Below are 19,450 nucleotides of genomic sequence, written 5' to 3' on the forward strand. Positions count from 1 at the left end.
CACCAAAGTTGAGTATACATGGCTATTTGCTGCATTCACCCAATTTAGTCTAGTTGCATTTCTTCTCACTTTAAGACCCCCTTGTTCCTCAGTCTGTGTTCTGTGCAAGGGACTGGCAGTTCCACTCACTCATCTCCTGCTTAGCCAAGCTGTGTCATGGCAATAGAAACAGGACAAGATGGTGGTTAGAAACCAGGAATGATTTCTAGGATGCCTAAGAAACATATAAATTTAGAATTCCCATAGTGAAGAGTAACTAATTAAATATAGAAATGGCATTTTCTGGAATTTTCATTATGCTTGATTACCATTGTTGTTGTTTTAAAAATTCAGTATATTTATTTCTCCCATTGTCTTCATTAGGCTTCAATGCTGACAGCTGAAAATGATCCACTTGGTCCTTTACCGCCAGGCTGGGGTAAGAAATATGACTAGTATGTGAAACAGATGCCCATGTATAATTATCTTTTATTTACACTTTTCATTTTTATTGCAGAAAGGAGGGTTGATTCAAATGATAGAGTTTACTTTGTAAATCACAACACAAAGACAACACAGTGGGAAGATCCACGGACTCAAGGGTGGGTTTATATGTGCTTTATGTTCATTAAATATGTCTGTACTGTATATAATAAGTGGGATTTGAAGCATATGTTACATTTTTACTTTTCAGTTTACAAAATGAAGATCCCCTTCCTGAGGGCTGGGAAATCAGATACACTAGAGAGGGTGTAAGATACTTTGTTGATCACAATACACGAACAACTACTTTCAATGATCCTCGTACTGGTAAATCATCTGTGTAAGTGAGATGTTTATTAGTAAAATGTCTGTGTGTATAGCATATTAAAGCTATGTAGTATAGGCCAGAATCCTATTGGTGATTGGCTAAGGCCACTGTAACATGCTGTAGCTAATTAACAGTGTGCTGGGTCATATCTCAGTCGTGCCTGGTCAATATGCAGGATTGTATAATTGAGAGGCACATTGCCAGTTGAGCATGGTTTGAGAATGGAACGGACTTGCTTCTAGGATGGTGTGTTCCCCAACAATTGACTTGTTTAATCAGAGGTTGGATGAACACTTGCCAGGAACACTTTAGGTAGAGATTTCCTATTTTGTCAGGGGACTGGGCTGAGTGACGCCTGCATTTTCCTCTAGCCCTAGTTTTCTATGATTCTGTGAAATATCAACAATTGGCACAGCGTGTTATGTAAACATTATGTAAACATCTATGGGATTCCAGCCATAGTTGGAATAATACCGAGTTTAACTGGTGACAGCTGGACATCTGATAAGTTTGGTTGGTATCTAATTAATTGAAGGTGTGCATAGTTAAATATTACAAGTTATGGCTTCTTACGCATTAATAATAATACAGTGTCATCAAGTTGGTTCTGACTTATGCTGAGCCTCCCAGGGATTTCTTCCGATAAAGTACTGATGAAGAAGTGATTTACCAGTCCCTCCTTTTGTTAATTCTTTGGGACAATTTGTTTGTTTGTTTAAGTGACTTATACTGTATATCACTCCATTAGTGCAATGCCCTATTCTGGGTGGTTAACAGTCGATAAAACAGACAATAGGAAAAGACCAATGAAAATGATAAAGGTAAAAACCATGCACCTTGACCAAGGATACCTCATTGGCAGGGACTGGAATCACATTAGGCCCGCACACACTGGTTCTTCTTGGCTGCACCATCTCCTGGGAAGCACAGTGTGTACATGAACTCCATGCCCTGGCACTCCAGCATCCTGTATACTATACCAGCAGTATATCTATTTAAGAATCAGGAGATCAAAATTTAAAACTGACTAGTATACTGTATTCATGACTTTGGAAGAATGGATTACAACCTGTAATGAAATCTTAATTCCTTATTAAGCGATTTTTGGCTTAATAAATGTTGATACATTTCTTTACAGAAATAAAGGACCACAAATTGCTTATGAACGCAGCTTCAGATGGAAACTAGCTCATTTCCGCTACTTATGTCAGGTACAGTACTGTAATTCTAGTCAAATAATTGGATATACTTTAGTTTGCATTTTTATTTATTAGCATTTACATTCATATTTGATTATTTATTATCTGTTTTTAGTCAAATGCTTTGCCAAGCCACGTGAAAATCAATGTATCCAGACAAACACTGTTTGAAGATTCCTTTCAGCAGGTAAAATATGTTTGGACTGCAAAACATTTTTCTAAACCAAATTTTAGTATAAACCATTATGTTTCAACTTACCTAGTTAGATACTTTGGAAAACATCTTAGTTTAAAACTTAAGCCTGTTTGGAAGCTTTTATTTTCTGATAACAGCAAGGATGTAGCCCAACAAATCTTCATTTATTATAGCCTAGTACAAAATAACTTATGCAGTTGGTCTGCATAGGGCTGAAAAAATGTTTATGAGCTTCTGATGAACTCTCACAAGAATGGATCTCCTTTTGTAGATTGTCTGGTATGAATGCGGGGGGGGGGAATGTATGCATTGTGTGGAGACAGATGGAAGGCAGCTTGCTTCCACATATTTTTTGTAGTTGGATAAGACTTCCTATGGTGTGTTACTTACTGTGCCTTCTGTTGGGTAAAGATGTGGCTGTTGGTAGCTGCTCTGTTTCCTAGAGGTAGAGAGAAACTGCCCTTACAGTGAAGTGTATGAAGTATAGGAACATTGCCAAGTTACACTGGCAATGCAGATGCGTGGAACCCATTCCCAGTGAATGCACTGCTGCCTTGTTTGTCCTGAGGGGTAATCTTTTGACTCTTATTATAAGTGGTTGAACTGTAGACAGAAAAGCAAAATGACACCATAAAAACAAAAGAGGGGCTGTGAAAAGTTGCAAAGAGGAAACAACAAAACGTTGATTGGAGATTACCGTAATTGGTGAGACTTTGGTGGGGTTCTATTTAAAATGCAACAAAGTATCTCAGCATTGGGAGGAACACTTAGTGACTGAAATACTTTTCCATAGCTATGTAAACCTAACTTTTGCAGGCAATTTTTCTTAAGTTAAGAAATCTCCATAGATAGTTTCTGTTGCGTACTGAGTTGTCTGAGTCAGCAGTAGAAGGCATCCTTCAGTCTCTAGAGACTGTGGTTATGTGCTCTGTATGGAGGTCTTGGAACAGCATCTAGTGTGGCTGAGAAGGCCAATTCAAGAGTGACAATCCCTTCCACACGGAAGACAAATACAATCTGTCCCATCCAGCTCCCTGGTTTTGCTGGTTTCGGGACTGCTTCTTTGTCTCAGCCTGCTGCACAAGTGTCTCTTCAAATTGGGAGAGGCCATGATGCACTGCTTGCCTCCAGACTGAATGCTCAGACGTCACGGTTTCCCATCTGTTGAGGTCCATTCCTAAGGCCTTCAGATCCCGCTTACAGATCTCCTTGTATCCCAGCTGTTGTCTCCCTTTGGGACGATTTCCCTGCACTAATTCTCCATATAGGAGATATTTTAGAATCCGACCATCAGCCATTCTCACAACATGCCCGAGCCAACGTAGACGTCGCTGTTTCAGCAATGTATACATGCTAAAAATCCCAGCTCGTTCTAAGACTAATATGTAAGAAGGTTTCTTAACCTGAGGCAATTTGCTTGCAAGAGTTACACCATCAAGTAGGAGAGAAGATTTTCACCACCATATTAGAACACTTTGTTCATTGTTTTGCTTTGCTTCAATCGTTGCTATCTTGTTTTTGCATTGATATTTTGCATACAGATCATGGCTTTAAAACCATATGACTTAAGAAGACGATTGTATGTCATATTCAGAGGAGAGGAAGGATTAGATTATGGTGGCTTGGCCAGGTAAATAATTACATCTTCCTCTGAGAACTGTGGCTAAATATATATATGTTTGTTCATAGACCAGTGATTGATACCTGAACGGTGTCTATGACACTTATATTAGGAAATTACTCCAAACACTGAAATGCTCAGCTGTAAATGTGGAATTATTTTCAGAAAAAAAATATACTGAAGATGAATGTTATCAATACATAATAATTAGTAATTTGTATTATATTAAGAGAACAGATTTCCTAACAAATTCATCTTCATCTTTCTTTGGATATTGCATTTGTGCGTGTTTTGGCTGTCATATTAGACAGCTATTAGTGTACATGGAAGGGAAAAGAATTCAGTCAATAGAAAACTTCTGCTGTAGCCCTACATTCAACACTAGGCAACCACTTTTCGTTTTGAAACTATCTTATCTATTCATTTCATCGGCTGATGAATAGCTAGATTTTTGAAAACTTCAGTTTTCTTCCTTTCCTGCATATATATACTAGGACTGAACACTGTATGTTATGCCCTTCTTATCTGTACTTTGGAATAAATATGTTAGATTTTTGTTAATCTTTTCTAATCTTCTGTAGAGAATGGTTCTTCTTGCTTTCCCACGAAGTGCTAAATCCTATGTACTGCTTATTTGAATATGCTGGAAAGAGCAACTACTGCCTACAGATAAATCCAGCATCAACAATAAATCCAGATCACCTTTCATATTTCTGTTTCATTGGACGGTTTATTGCTATGGTAAGTTCAACAATTTGTTTGTTTTATACTTTTCTGAAATTTTCTGAAGTGCCCATGTCAGCTCTACTGAGTCTTCAATTACAAGAGTTAAATTAATAATTCCGCCTAATTCTTATAGCATATGTAAAAAAGGAGTTAGTGTGCATTCGTTCATTGGTCTAGAGAAGTTGAACTCTGCTTAGTACACTTTTCTGGGACATAGTGGCCCTGCGGGCTAAACCGCAGAAACCTCTGTGCTGCAGGGTCAGAAAACCAGCAGTCATAAGATCAAATCCACGTGACGCATGCAAATGCAAGTAGATAAATAGGTACCACCTTAGTGGGAAGGTAAAACGGCGTTCCCTAGTCACACTGGCCATGTGACAACGTAAACTGTCTTTGCACAAGCACTGGCTCTACGGTTTGAAAACCGGCTGAGCACCGCCGCCTAGGATCAGACACGACTAGACTAAGAATGTCAAGGGGAACCTTTACCTTTACCTAGTACACTTTTGCATCACAAGTATTTTAGAAAAGTGACAGAGTCATATAACTTGTTCTTGCTGTGCATCATCATTATTTACTATTGTTTAAAAACCAAATTTACGTACATCAGGAGCAGTGAGCTAATGAAGAGACAGAGAACAATTTTGGGGTGATTGGTAGGAAACTTATACTGGTGGATTTAAGGTAATTGTAATTAGCTACAGGATTGATATTGATGGCATAATAATATGCTTGCTAAGAATTTCAGCCCAGTACAATGTGGCAGGAAACAAAAGCCTAATTAAGGTGTTCATTCATAACCCAGTTAAATCATGTATGATGGAGACTGCAATTGCATTCCTTATACACATATTTCAATCACTTAGCTCTGCAATTCCACCTACCAGTGTGTGGAGAAAGCTGGAGCTAGGTAATGGAAAAAATACGGGGTGGGGTGAATTGTGTGTTTGATAGAATATGTGGTGTTCTGATCTCCTTTCACATGAGTATAATCAAGGAGGATTGAATACCTGATTGTTTTTAGTTTCCTTAACAATAGCACGAATATCTTTCTTTCTTTCTTTCTTTCTTTCTTTCTTTCTTTCTTTCTTTCTTTCTTTCTTTCTTTCTTTCTTTCTTTCTTTATTTATTTATTTATTTATTTATTTATTTATTTATTTATTTATTTATTTATTTATTTTTATGTATTCTGGTATTTATATACCACCCCTATTAGTGCACAGCACTATTCTAGGCAGTTTACATAAATTAGGGAGAGTGGGGCCCAGGTGTAGCATTACAGAGCAGGCTCTATTCAGGTAGGTTCCTTGTACTGTTAGAGGACTTTCAGGAACTTATAGTAGAATCCCTGCTATAGAAGTAAAAGCAGGGATTGAAAAAAACAGGGTTGGGGCAGTGAGGATGGTCTTGCTATCCCCTTCACACTATCCTAATTTTTGGGATGGTGAAAATAACTGAGCAGAATAAATCCATAATGCAGTTCTATATAGAAGAAAGCGCCACTGACATTAAGGATATCTAAATATGAATTGTGTAAAATTAGAGCATTAGCATCTGGAAATATTAGGAAAAAGCTGAAAATAAAAATATATGTGACCTGCAGTTCTACAGGTCACATATATTTGGGAAGCCAAATTCATTGTTGTAAATGTCATCTCGCAAAACAGATATTGTAGTGGTCCATGTAGTGCATAAGATAGCAACTGAAAAGACAGAGGGATTGAACATGTAACACAAAGGTTTAAAACCATCAGGTAGCTAAAGTGGAACCTCACAGATGACTACAATACATTAAGGGAAGAGAAAAGAGAAACTCTCTGTCAGATAAACAAGTCAACCCCAAATGCACTGAACTGTGACTTACGGGTTCATATATTTTTTGAAACATATATACAGTGGTGCCCCGTTTGACGACGATAATCCGTTCCAGCGAAATCACTGTCGCGCGAAATTGTCATCAAGCGGGGGAAAAAACCCATTGAAACGCATTAAAAACCGGTTAATGCGTTCCAATGGGTGAAATACCTCATCGTCAGTGAAGATCCTCCATAGGGCAGCCATTTTCTGTTGCCTGTATAGTGAAAAATCAGCGGGGAGCCATTTTGCACAGTGGGTGGCCATTTTGAAAACCGACACTCAGCTGTTTTTAGATCATCGTAATGCGAAGAATCAGTTCCCGAAGCAGGGAACCTGTCGTCGTAAAACGAAAATCGCCCTTTGAAACATCATTTTGCGATCGCAGTGGCGATTGCAAAAACATCGTCGTGAAGCGATTTCAGCGTCAAGCGGGGCACCACTGTATCTTCATCATTGGATGGGAAACTCTGCAAGAGCCATGGGGAGGAAAGCTTTCTTTTCCTTTAAAAAAAGAGAGTGTTGTTTGCATAGTGGTGGGGAGCCTTCTGGGGTGTCACGATCAACCTGGTCCTAGTCAATGCTCACAGTTGATTTTCCAATTTCAGCACCAGAGTGGGAGTCAAGCATTACAAGCTGTAGAAAAGCCCTCAGAGAGACTTCTACAGGGGAGGTGGGAGGGACTATGAATGTATGTGACCCACTCTCGAAGAACAACAGTTCCAGGTAAGCAACCTTGTTTTCTTCTTTGAGTGGTCACATACATTCACACAGCAAGGGTGATTAGCAGGCCTTGTTTTGAGGACAGAGGATAGGAGTATTCCTGTTTTTTCAAAGATAATTTCTGTAATCATGATCTATAATAGTATATACATGACTAGTATATAAAAAGACAAATACTGTATGTGAAATTCTCTCATAGCTTTCTTCTAACATTATACTGGAGCAAGACATAAAAGATAATCATGACCAGTTCTGTATCCAATTTATACCAGATGTTTCCTTTATTATGAAAGATTTGGCAGTTTTATATACTGGAATGTATACTGTATAGTATGATGCCATAATTTATAATACTGTACTTTTAGTATTGAATTATAATATCTAATAATAATTTGAAGGCTAAGAAGGGTTATAAAAACTGACAAGAAAAGCAAGCTTTTCTAAAATTGTACCTAGCTTAATATAACTTAATGCTTTCTTGTGGTGTTTCAACTACCTAAACCTTCAAGCCAACACGGCAGCTACTATTAGAAAGAGGAAGTCCATTACCAGTAGAAATCAAACAGCAAAACAGGGCGGAAGGTCATTTCCTTTTTCTCTTAGACAGGATGACATAAAAGGGCTTCTGAATTCCTAGGATTTAGATCTTTTCTTCTTGATTTGTTGATGTCACTTTTTGAAAGATTGTACAGTACTGGGTTTATCGTTGTTTGACAATCAGCCAAGGAAGTATTACAGTGAATGTCAGTATTCGGGAGGTGGGGCAGGGGATGAAAAAATTAGTCAAATATAGGCTTTACTAAAAGTGCATTCTAGTAACAGCTGAAATGGTGTTTGCAGATCCCTAGTTCAAATATGTATCTGGAACTATGAGGGTTTATTATAAAATATATAACATTTTAACAAAAAAACTAATGAAAAGGGCAGAGAGAGAGAGAGAGAGAGAGAGAGAAGCTTATTTTATAGTACTTTGGATAATATCACTCAGCTGAAAGATTGTGAGATATAGTTTATAATGATATTTTCCTAGCCAGAATTTGATAAATGAATATTTGAGGCTGATGACCATCCTATTCAGAATGTACAGTTTTAAGTCCATGTGAACTTCTTGTTTTCATTCCTAACTCTGTTCCATCCAGCTTCAGTATTAACTTGTGTTTATTTGGGGGGGGGGGGGAGAGGAATCCACATAAATATTTATACATATGCATTTTAGCATTAATAGTATGTTTCTATATATTTCAAATATGAACATTATTATTTTTTGGGGGGGGAGAGGAATCCACATAAAGATTTATACATATGCATTTTAGCATTAATAGTATGTTTCTATATATTTCAAATATGAACATTATTATTTTTATAGGATAAACATTTTGTGGTTATTTTGGCATAACTTTTACTTTCTGGTACAACATAATTTTCTTGTGACATACAAAATCATTTAGAATTCAAGGAGATAGAATAAAATATTTAAAAAAACAAAAGTAAAATTTATATTTGTTGGTTCAACAAAAAAAAAATCCAGAGATAAGCAGACTTTATCTGTGGGGTAAGCTAAAAGGTCATGACTAATTTATGTCTACTTTAAAAACAATAGGATGCTAAGAAAAGCAATGCTATGCTTACTCACATGATTACAATATATGACCATCTTCATGGCTGAGTTAAAACAATTTTCTGTCATTTTCTCCCCCCCCCCCCCTGGTTTTTCTCTGTGTGAGGTACATTGATGAAATTATTATTGTAGGGATTTGGAGCAAGAGACCCTAGTCCTTATCATGAAATGGAGCCAACTATATAATGGACACAGAAGCACCACCATATATGAGAAACCACAGACCATATGCATTATGCCTCCACTAAAAACACACCATATTGACTGTAGCCAAGTATACTGTAGTATGTATTACTATAGTATGTATTACATTGTTTAGAGTGACTAGAATAATCTTGTAAATCAGAGATTTAAAAGGGACATTACTGAGACTACAGTGCCTATATGACTTCTAATCAATAAAAACTACAGTGCCTCGCATTACGACATTAATTCATTCCAGCAAAATTGCTGTAGAACGAAAATGTTGTAATGTGAAATAAAAAAGCCCATAGAAACGCCTTAAAACCTCCCCTCCTCCCCTTCTCTCTGAAAGACTTGTAGTCGTTAGGAAATGGATGAGGATGGTAGCATAATCTGCACATTTCTTCCCATTTAGGATTGAAAGAACTTCAGACTGAAAAAAAAATAATGGGAAGGAAATTAAATGGGTAGACTTGACCACCTGGAAACCAAATTCTGATTTATGAACTTCTTAAAGGCTGGGTTTCAATACCTTTGTACTTAACTATCTTAGTACTGAATTATATTTGCCCCCTCCTTTTTCTTAGGAGCTCTAGAGCTCTAACATTAATTTAGCAGGCATTATTAAATCTCCCAAGCCAACTACACCAGAGCACAGAGTGCTGTCCTCTGAAGATGCCAGCCACAGAGACTGGCGAAACGTTAGGAAGAACAACCTTCAGAACACGGCCAAAGAGCCCGAGAAACCCACAACAACCATTATTAAATCTCTTTGTCAAATTTAAGCTCTGCACACTTCTCAGAAGATACTTAGTAAATAGATCTTTGACTGATTTCTTATTGTATACCTAAGTTTAATTTAAGCCATCAGTAGGATTGGTTTTATAGCGGTCAGTGGAACCTGGTAAAGAATCCATGCATTGGCTGTCTAATCTGTATTTGAAGGAATCTTAAAATTTTCATAACAAATTCAGAAAGATCTCTGCGCTTCCATATAAGGGTTCTACAATTGTGCAAAGCCTTGTCTGGAAACTTTCTAGACCTACAATTCTATTTCAGTGCCTGCTCTACCCTTAGGGCCTCATTAGACAAGACACTGATTCTGTCTTGAGGCAGTGCACCTTTAAGAGGAAAAGGCTGTTTATTCTAACATGAACTTGCTTTAATTTTGCATTTGGCAAGTCAGTCTGCATTTGTTTTATAATTAGCCAGTGGGGAGATAGCTTAGATTTATTTGTATGTCCTATGTTTCAGGAAGATAGCACTGAGAGATTGGCATGCCTAAAGATAGTGTAAGATGATGAAATGCACTTTTGCTTCAATATATCTTCCGACCGTTAGTAATTATGCTGAAGGGAGTGGACTTTTGCTTCATTTCTTCCCACTGAACCTTACTGTTAGTCCTCTAGCCATGTAAATCTTTTCAGTGCTGTTATTTCTGTAATCATTTCTGGTGCCATAATTTGCGAACGTTCCGAAGCTCAGCATATTGTTTTCCCCCTTCCTTTGATGGTACAGTTTATGTATTTTTATGTTTTGGAAATATGCCACACTGTCAGGATAATGGAGAGCCCCAGTTTGGCTAGGAGCACTGCTCCAGAAACAGATGCTGGTTGCAGTAGACACTAAAGCTTCTACTATTCAGTGCCTAACTCTAGAAATGTGTCTCCGTGGCCCCCCAGTGACAAGCAGAGATAGAGTAACTTGCTCTTACTTATTGTTTAGAGATTTTGTTATGTCATCTTTAGACTTTTCTCTCTCTTTGAAACTCTGTTTGGATGCTTCTAAACAGCAGATAATATTTTTAGAGCAATGTACTTAAAACTGTGTTTTGTTTATCGTGTTCCACATTGATTTTTTAAAAATTCTCAACAGGCACTGTTTCATGGCAAATTCATTGATACAGGGTTTTCCCTGCCATTCTACAAGCGCATGCTAAATAAGAAACTTACAATAAAAGACCTGGAATCTATAGATACTGAATTTTATAATTCCTTAATTTGGATAAGGTTTGTAAATATTTTCAGATATTTACCATTTTTTTAGTCATATTAGTAAGAAGTATATGTCTAGCTGACCTTTTGCTTAATGTTTCTTCTTAGGGACAACAACATAGAAGAGTGTAACTTGGAAATGTATTTCTGTGTTGACATGGAGCTACTAGGGAAAGTTACCTCGCATGAGTTGAAATCAGGAGGGTCAAATTTACTTGTAACTGAAGAGAACAAAGAAGAATACATTGGGTATGGTGATGAAGGAAATGAAAATATAATACCAGTCTCTTAATTATTGTATATAGGAATTCGTACTTCTGTTACTATTTTTTAAACTTTTCTCAGTATATAGGGTTTAAGATTTTAAGAACTGTAGAAAGAAGAATGCTTAGGGGACTTTCAGTTCCTGCCTCAGTTCACCACAATTTTTTTGCACCACAAAAACCTCTTCCTGGGTTGTGGGGTTCATGCAAAAAGTATAGGATGAGATTAGAGGGAATAGTGAATTACTCCAAAACTGCTGGAGTCACTTGGCTGAAGTGAGCTCTCTTGCATATTAATTATATTAATTATAATATTAATAATATATTAATATATGTGTGTGCATTTATGATACAGAAGAATCTAAATGTGGGTAAATAGATGTGTACATATAATTATAAAGATATATTTCTTAAATCTCTGCAGTATTTTCTGTAACCATCTGCCATGAGTATAATGTAAAAGCTTTTTAAAAGACAGATTTTCCTTCTGAAAATGCTTAATAGGGCACAGTCATAGCGAGAGTTCAGTCTGTGGAGCCATAAATGATACATATAATACATTTGAGTAGGGAAGCATTCGAGATGATAGGATTGGTGTGAGATGTGCAGGAGTGCTCTAGGGACGATGTTATAAAAGTGCTTGAATCTCTCAAATGTCACTATGTAATTGGCATGGCGTAGCAAAGCCCCCACTGTTTTAACATAAATGCTTCCACTTTTGGAACTTAATTTTTCTACTCATTTCAGCCTGATGGCCGAGTGGCGGTTTTCGAGAGGAGTGCAAGAACAAACCAAAGCTTTCCTTGATGGATTTAATGAAGTTGTTCCCCTTCAGTGGCTACAGTATTTTGATGAAAAGGAGTTGGAGGTGAGACTTTTAAGGTGTTATAATTTTATTGGGAAGAAGGTACTATTTTTAAAAACTTTGCAATAGGCCAACAGTTGTGTACAAATTAAGTTAAGGCAAAAATAAACAAGCAGACAAATCTCAAACACATTCTGTGAAATGCTCATTGAAATATGTATAGTTTGTATATCAGAAAGTCAGGTTGCTATTCCCCTAAACATTTTGGTCTTTTTTTCTAGGTTATGCTCTGTGGCATGCAAGAGGTTGATTTGGCAGATTGGCAAAGGAACACTGTTTATCGCCATTATACAAGAAATAGCAAGCAAATAATATGGTTTTGGCAGGTACAATATATTAATTTGTTTTAAAAAGTGAGCAAACATGAAATCATTATGGTTTGTGAAATTTTAAAAACAAATCAAACAGTAGCTTTAGGGCATCTCTGCTGCTTCACTGTACGAATGTGTATCTACAGCCAACAGCAGACAGTATAGGAGCTTCCCTCTACTTAGTTTAGTGGTCTTCATGCCTTTCCTCATATCAAAGGGAAAGCTTATCATCCTCATTGATTGAAAAGGAGTCTTTTTTCATTATGGCCTTTTCAATATGTGTTAGCAGTGTTTACTAATTTGCAATGGAGTTACAATGGATGTAGCTACTGTGTTTAAAGCTGATAAAGTTTATCTTTTCATTGGTTACTACTTAAAAGCTAGAACTTGATTGTAGTGGCAGAGGAAACTTAAGGAGTTATCTGTAAAATAAATTATCTTAAAAGCCTTTTGTATACCCATACGACAAATAAAAATTAAATATTTTAAAAAATTGTGGATGTATGAGTGAGAGAGAGAGATTGGGAGGAAGAGAAAACATAATTCCTCATAATCAAGTATCTTAAACCTGCTCTCATACAGTTGACATTGTCCGTGTAGAATTTCTTTTTGCCAATGATTGTACTTTCCAGATAAGGATTTGGGTCAAACGTGATAATACATTTATCATATTTGACCCAAACATCAGGAAGAGACCTTTTTGGCAGGGCAGGGAGAGCAGAAATATGGAGAACGCCTAAAACAGATTAGATTCCAGCAGTTTGAAATGCAGAAGCAGCCAGGGACCCAAAGAATGCAGAGTAGGCAATATACTCTGCATTCTTAAGGACATGACTTAATGGAAGGGAAAAAAATCTTGTTTTCCACCTGCTGCATTCTTCTAGTGATCTATTGAAGAAGCTTATATTCATATTTTATCTTTTTCCCCCAGCTGGTTTTATTTTTGGTTTCTACTGCCTGAACACACTTAGTGGTACTGGAAAAGAAAAGAAAAATAGAAAAATGGGATGGAAGGGGTGGCAAATTATAATCTGTAGTTGTAAATATTTTATTTAAGCATTCTTGTGAAGTAGATACTAGGCTGGTGATCAAATGAGAATATATCCCAAGGGAATTCCCTAGGAAGAGAGATTTCACAGCTTTATGTAAAGATAGGAAGATATATATAGCAGTTACTCAATTGTTATGTTTGTGCTATCTTATCAATAATGATATAGTAAGGTAGGGAACAGGGAATCGTACTGCCTTAGTACCATAGTGTGCAATTATTGCTAATAGTATGATAGTTTTTATTTTCCAAAGTGAATCTTCTGGGGATGTGATATATTTGAGATTTTTATCTTATCCAGACTTTCCCTTGCCAGGTAAAACTGAACACAACCCATTTTGGTACTTTTCTGGTATTTAAGAAAAACACTAGAAAAGAAATGTGTTTTCAATTAAGATGGAGAAAAATTAAGGCAGTGTCCAAGAATATTTCTTGCATCTGATTTGTTAGTGGTATGTCTGTGATTTCTCTAAACAAGAAATCATATTATAGTATAACATAGTGAATTTTAAAACAAGTTTTGTTGTGTAATATATTGCATGCAGGCTATGGAAAGCTCTATGATGCACAACATAAATATAGTATGTATAGTGTGATTTTTAAACACTTAGAATTAGCATATTTGAATAGTTGCTCAATTGTTACATAGATGAGACCATATCTTAACAAGTTGACATTTCAAAGTACTACATCTTTTAATTTTTCTATCAGTTCATAAAAGAAGCTGACAATGAAGTCCGTATGCGACTACTGCAGTTTGTCACTGGTACCTGCCGATTACCACTAGGAGGATTTGCTGAGCTTATGGGTAAGATAACAATGTAGTTTATTCTGTAAAAGTATTTAGCACTTACACATCTAAATTTCCTTCCTGTTATTGGAATAAAATGCATTACATAAAAATATATGAATCTTTATGTAGGAAGTAATGGTCCCCAGAAATTCTGCATTGAAAAAGTTGGCAAAGAAACATGGCTACCAAGAAGTCATACATGGTGAGTTTTAATAGAGTATATATTCATACCTACTCCTTGACACACAATTGGATCCATTGAGTAGATCTGAACCCATTAACAACAATGGCATTTACAAATAGTCTTGAGTCAAATGCCTCAGCATCACCAGGAAAGCTCTTCAGACTACATTTGCAGAAGGCACAGCTACAGTGGTGCCTCGCATTACGGGCGCCCCGTTTAACGACGAATCCGCATAGTGACGAGGTTTTTGCGATCGCTTTTGTGATCGCATAACGATGTTTCCTATGGGGGAAAATCGCTTTGTGATGATTGGTAAGCTGTCTTGCTTACCGATTTTCCCATAATGATTTTTCCCCAGCTGATCGGCTGTTCCAAAATGGCCACCGGGTAAAACAGGGACGGATTCCTCGCTTACCGGGCAGCTAAAATGGCCGCCGTATGGAGGATTTTCGCTTAAAAGGTAAGTTTTAAGCCCATAGGAATGCATTGAAGGGGTTTCAATACATTCCTGTGGACTTTTTTATTTCACATAGCGACAAATCCGTATAGCGACGATTTTTGCTGCACGGATTATTGTCGCTATGCGGGGCACCACTGTACTTGCAAGGAGGAGCAGAATCACAAGGCCTGCCTCCTTATCCTTTTCTCTAGTGCAAGAATGCTACTAATTGCTACTTTGGATCCAGTCCAGAGTGTTTTGATTTCTCAGGTTGTATCCTTCCCAAGATACATACATGTCACCCTCTTTGTCCATACATAGTTTTCTTTAATTAATTATAAACTAGGGTGAACACAGATGACTTGTTTTCCAAGCGCTAACTTAACAATGATATGTAGTTACAGTACTTGGAAAACTGTATTGGCTTGGAATATGCTAAAGAAAGTTTTAGCATATTTCATAAGAAATGTGAGCAAGTGATATTTCTTAGAAAGAGCAACTTACTAATGACCAAAATCCTTTTGTGTAGTTATGCCAGTGAAAGGCAAATGACATAACTTCACACAGTTGTTTGCTGGCAATTAATGAGTCCAGGCTGGGATTCTCTGGTGCGTGGCCAGTTTCTGGCTTGGCACATTCCTGAATATCCTAGCAGAGACTTATTGCCAGTGAAAAGCCACTTGAAGTAATTTTACTTCTCTGCAGGCATCACTAAGCAGCAGGACTTTTGCCACTCTTAGAGAACAGATAATACTGTGCTGTTTCTTCACTGAAACCCATAAAATATATTGTATCTCTTCTGCAGTGCAAATCAATCCTTAATAGCCAACTATTTGTCACACTAGTTAGTGGTTTTTCAGTACATCAGTATGCTGAATTTTAGTGGAAAACATAGACGGAGCCTATGTAGTGACATAGCCTTGCTGTAGATGTAATGATGGTGTGAACTGTAGTATTCTGATGTTTGTAATTTAATGGGGCCTCGAGAAGATTTTAAACAAGTGATGTTTTCTAGAGTAGGTTTGTATAATGGTTTCCCTTTACAAAGGCAGTGGGGGAAGAGGGAATGAGATTTGTTTAACATTTGATGTATTACGGGGCAGAGAAAATACTTCCTTTCGGAACTATTGCAAATTTAATTTCGCCAGCATGATCAAAATAGGACCTTTGGTCCAGCCATCAGATGTTTGCTTCTTTTTTGTGCCAAACCTGAGGGCATATCTGTCTTCTGCTCTGTCTTTCCATATCAGTAATACTCTGAAGCTATAGACTACATATTTTCAGCTTAGCTGGGTTCCTTGTGTCATTATTAGTTTCGTTAATACTACAGACATGATTAGTCTTTAATCATTAAAGATGGAAAATAGACAAAATCTGATTTTTTTTCTTTTCTCTTTCTGTAGTTTTAATCGTTTGGATTTACCGCCTTATAAAAGTTATGAACAGCTAAAAGAAAAGCTTCTTTTTGCAATTGAAGAGACAGAAGGATTTGGACAAGAATAAAAGTCAAGTTTTTTTTTTTTTTACACACCAGAGCAACTAAATTGCACAGTTAATTGTATATAAGTCTTTTCTTCTGTACAGTGACTTTTTTTGGAACTCAGACTGTTCTGTTCTTCCACAAAGATATGCAAAACAATTTTACCTTCTTTGCTTTATTTATTTCCCCTTCAGAGACTGGCCAGAATAAAATTGAAGCAGAAAGACTTTATTTTAAAAAAGTATATAAATACACAGCAATGAGCTCTAGTTTTATAGAGCTGTAAACTTATAAAATATCACAGCCACTCAGAAGAGTCAGGTGTTTTTTTTCTCGGCTTTGTTCAGAAAATGTGCAGACTGCCCTGTATTCTTCTTTCTTATGCAACATCTCCAAGATTATTCTTACTGCATGGCTGTTATAAAAGGTGTTAAAGGCTTAGGCCAAATACATCCTTACTATGTAGAAACATGCTGCTGGCTTTTTGAGGTGATAGAATGAGATATTCTGTCAGCTTAATTTTAAAAAATGTAATAGCTCATAACCCTCTTTGCTACATCTCTGTAGCCAAAGTCATGAGTAAAGCCTATTACTTGCACAAAAGTAATGTACAATTAAATGAATGTTATTGTTAAGACATTGGTGCCACTGTTCTGACTTACTGTAGAAGCTGAACAGACTATTTTAATTGAGCAGCATTGAAAATTGTTTACATATTATCTTGGGTTATTTCCAAGAGAACAGTAGGTAATCTTCAAGAAAATAAATAAATAATTCTTATATATTTTGTCCTGGTCTGGTATCTTAGCTCTTCAAAAGACATTGGTAATATGCTTCAACTTCATAGGCAACCTGATTTGAAATTTAGGAGGAAGTAAAATGTAATGTGAATTGTTCATTTTTGTGAATATAAAACTCCAAATGGAAAGTTACATAGGCTTTGCACAACTGAACTAATTTTATTATTCTGAATATTCTCATCCCATACATTCAAGGGAAAATCCAGATATTCTTAAGTATCTCTAAATTGTTTTATATAGGCTAAGGCTTATTTGTCATAAATGCACTATATCGAATTTTTAAAAATTGTTTTAGCAGTATTGAGAAACAACCATACTGCAAATGTGTAATGAATTCTACAATACTGATGTGAATTCAAAGCTACTTTTAGCAAACTGTGCTTCCTTATTATAATAACATTTTTAATTACCATTTGTATCATGCTTTCAATATTCACTGTAAATTCCATTAAATTTAACTTATACAGTTTTCTATACACATGGAACAGACTTCTTAGAATTAACATTTCTGTAACAGAAGAGTATGGCTGCTATATTTGCTCTCACTTTCTTAATAATAGCAATTGACTTTTACCAAATCTTATTTTTCTACATATTGTTACACTCTATTATTCATGGATATTAACTTGTGACTGCTTTGATAAAGGCACTGAATTGATTAACAGGCTTCCAGCCTCTTGTTACCTTACACATATCAGGATGGATTTACTCTCTTAAATTGCCCTTCCACAGTACACATGTCGTCTGGAACTTGTAGGGAACGAAGCTTGGAATTTATCTGAATTATATGTGTTATTTTTTTACACTACATTTTCATATAAACTATCTGAAGAAGAAAAGTGGTTTGCCTAAATTTTCATGAAAAATGGGAGGACTATGCCCAATAAAATATAAACAATCTGGAATAATCAATAACTGGACAAACCATTGCAATAACTAACTATAAATTGGTAATTAAGAATAAAAGACAGACAGTGCATCACAAATCATATTTGAGTAATTATTTAACTCACACATTCTTATCCCCTCAAGAGAAGTAGCTGTGGGAGAAAGGGAAAACAAATGTATTTTCCATCTAAACATGTTCACTGGACAAAATCCTGTTGCTTAGCACATTATCACACTACAACAGGCCCACTGAAACAATGAGGATGTGGTGAGTCATCTCCTCCTACTCTATTGCCACAGCCAGTTGTATGGGAAGGTGAGTGCTGCAATCTAACGAATATCTGGAGTACTGGCAGCTATCGCTGCCTTAAAAGGACTTTAATATAGCTTCACAAAGAAAGAGACAGAGAGGAAGGGACTGGTGTTTGTATTTTTTTCAATCAGGAATCTATTTGCCTATCGAAAATCAACTAAAATGAATAGTAGATATGGAAGCAGGTCTTCCCGATTCTATTAGCAACATCTACTAAGCAAGCAACAATCCTGGCATGTACTGGAGTTGGACATTACTCTGAAACACCTCCTATTTGCTATTATATCAAAACATGAAAAAGGTAAAATGCAGTCTGATTTCAGTTTCTAGAACGCAAGAAACCACAAGTGGCTGCATTAAGCAAAATAGCTAAGAGTTAATTTATTATAATATGAAGAAAGTAGAAGTGTTTAGCATTCTCCTGCTTTTTCTACAGGATCTTTATGAAAAGATCTTGCCTTAATATTGTGATGATTCCCCAATCTGTATTCAGGAATGATGAACATTGATCAACATCTGACCCAATCTTTTTGAAAATCTGCTCCTTCCCCTAGCCCCAAATTCTAGATATCTACCTGATGAAGAGTTCTGCAAAGTTGGAAGGCTCACCATGTCTGTAATTTTTTAGTGATCCGGTAAATATTTACCTCAAGCCAGAACTTTGCTTATATCTATGTATCAAACAGCTACTGGTTTTTCGTTGCAGGAGTCTTATTTGATCCACAAACAAGTTTCAGCATTTCATCACGATACAGCCACAAGAATATCTGGTTTACCAGGCCAGCTGGACTTCTCCAATGTAGCTGCATTGTTCAAGAAAATATAACTGGTACCCCATAAAATCTAAAAGGGGAAGGGTAACAATGTGGTCCATAGAGTACTTGCTTACAAAGGGCTCTAAAAGAAAGGCATTTTTAAGAAGAGAAGGCAAGTTCGTAAGAATAGGCTGTGCTGTCCTGGAACAGATAAGATACTATCCTCTTTGATACCGAGAAAACAGTAGCTAACTTTGCCATATCAACTAGTATCTCTAAATGGTGATTAGGGTTAACAGATGGTGTACTCGCTCCTTAGCACTATCTTAATTCCCTAACCAATATCTTCAAAATTTAACAGCAGCTATGTGGCAAGGTTGCCATAAGTCATAATTGTTTTGGCAGCA

The 19,450-nt window shown here is 36.5% G+C and overlaps 1 protein-coding gene across 4 annotated transcripts in view; it reads left to right on the forward strand.

Moving 5' to 3' along the window:
• Positions 1-17,069, forward strand: part of WWP1 (WW domain containing E3 ubiquitin protein ligase 1) — a 76,007-nt gene extending 58,938 nt beyond the window's left edge. For all 4 annotated transcript variants that reach the window (XM_020804970.3, XM_078393580.1, XM_078393581.1 and 1 more), the window contains 14 exons: positions 364-418; positions 497-581; positions 674-802; positions 1,929-2,001; positions 2,105-2,176; positions 3,727-3,815; positions 4,388-4,547; positions 10,786-10,919; positions 11,013-11,153; positions 11,915-12,035; positions 12,254-12,358; positions 14,103-14,199; positions 14,314-14,386; positions 16,211-17,069. In XM_020804970.3, the coding sequence (XP_020660629.2) occupies positions 364-418; positions 497-581; positions 674-802; positions 1,929-2,001; positions 2,105-2,176; positions 3,727-3,815; positions 4,388-4,547; positions 10,786-10,919; positions 11,013-11,153; positions 11,915-12,035; positions 12,254-12,358; positions 14,103-14,199; positions 14,314-14,386; positions 16,211-16,310 (1,434 nt within the window). In that variant the 3' untranslated portion in view covers positions 16,311-17,069. The remainder of the gene's footprint in view (positions 1-363; positions 419-496; positions 582-673; positions 803-1,928; positions 2,002-2,104; positions 2,177-3,726; positions 3,816-4,387; positions 4,548-10,785; positions 10,920-11,012; positions 11,154-11,914; positions 12,036-12,253; positions 12,359-14,102; positions 14,200-14,313; positions 14,387-16,210) is intronic.
• The last annotated feature ends 2,381 nt before the right edge of the window (positions 17,070-19,450 follow it).

This window comes from Pogona vitticeps, chromosome 4, assembly GCF_051106095.1.
Source record: "Pogona vitticeps strain Pit_001003342236 chromosome 4, PviZW2.1, whole genome shotgun sequence".
NCBI classification, from domain to species: Eukaryota; Metazoa; Chordata; class Lepidosauria; order Squamata; family Agamidae; genus Pogona; species Pogona vitticeps.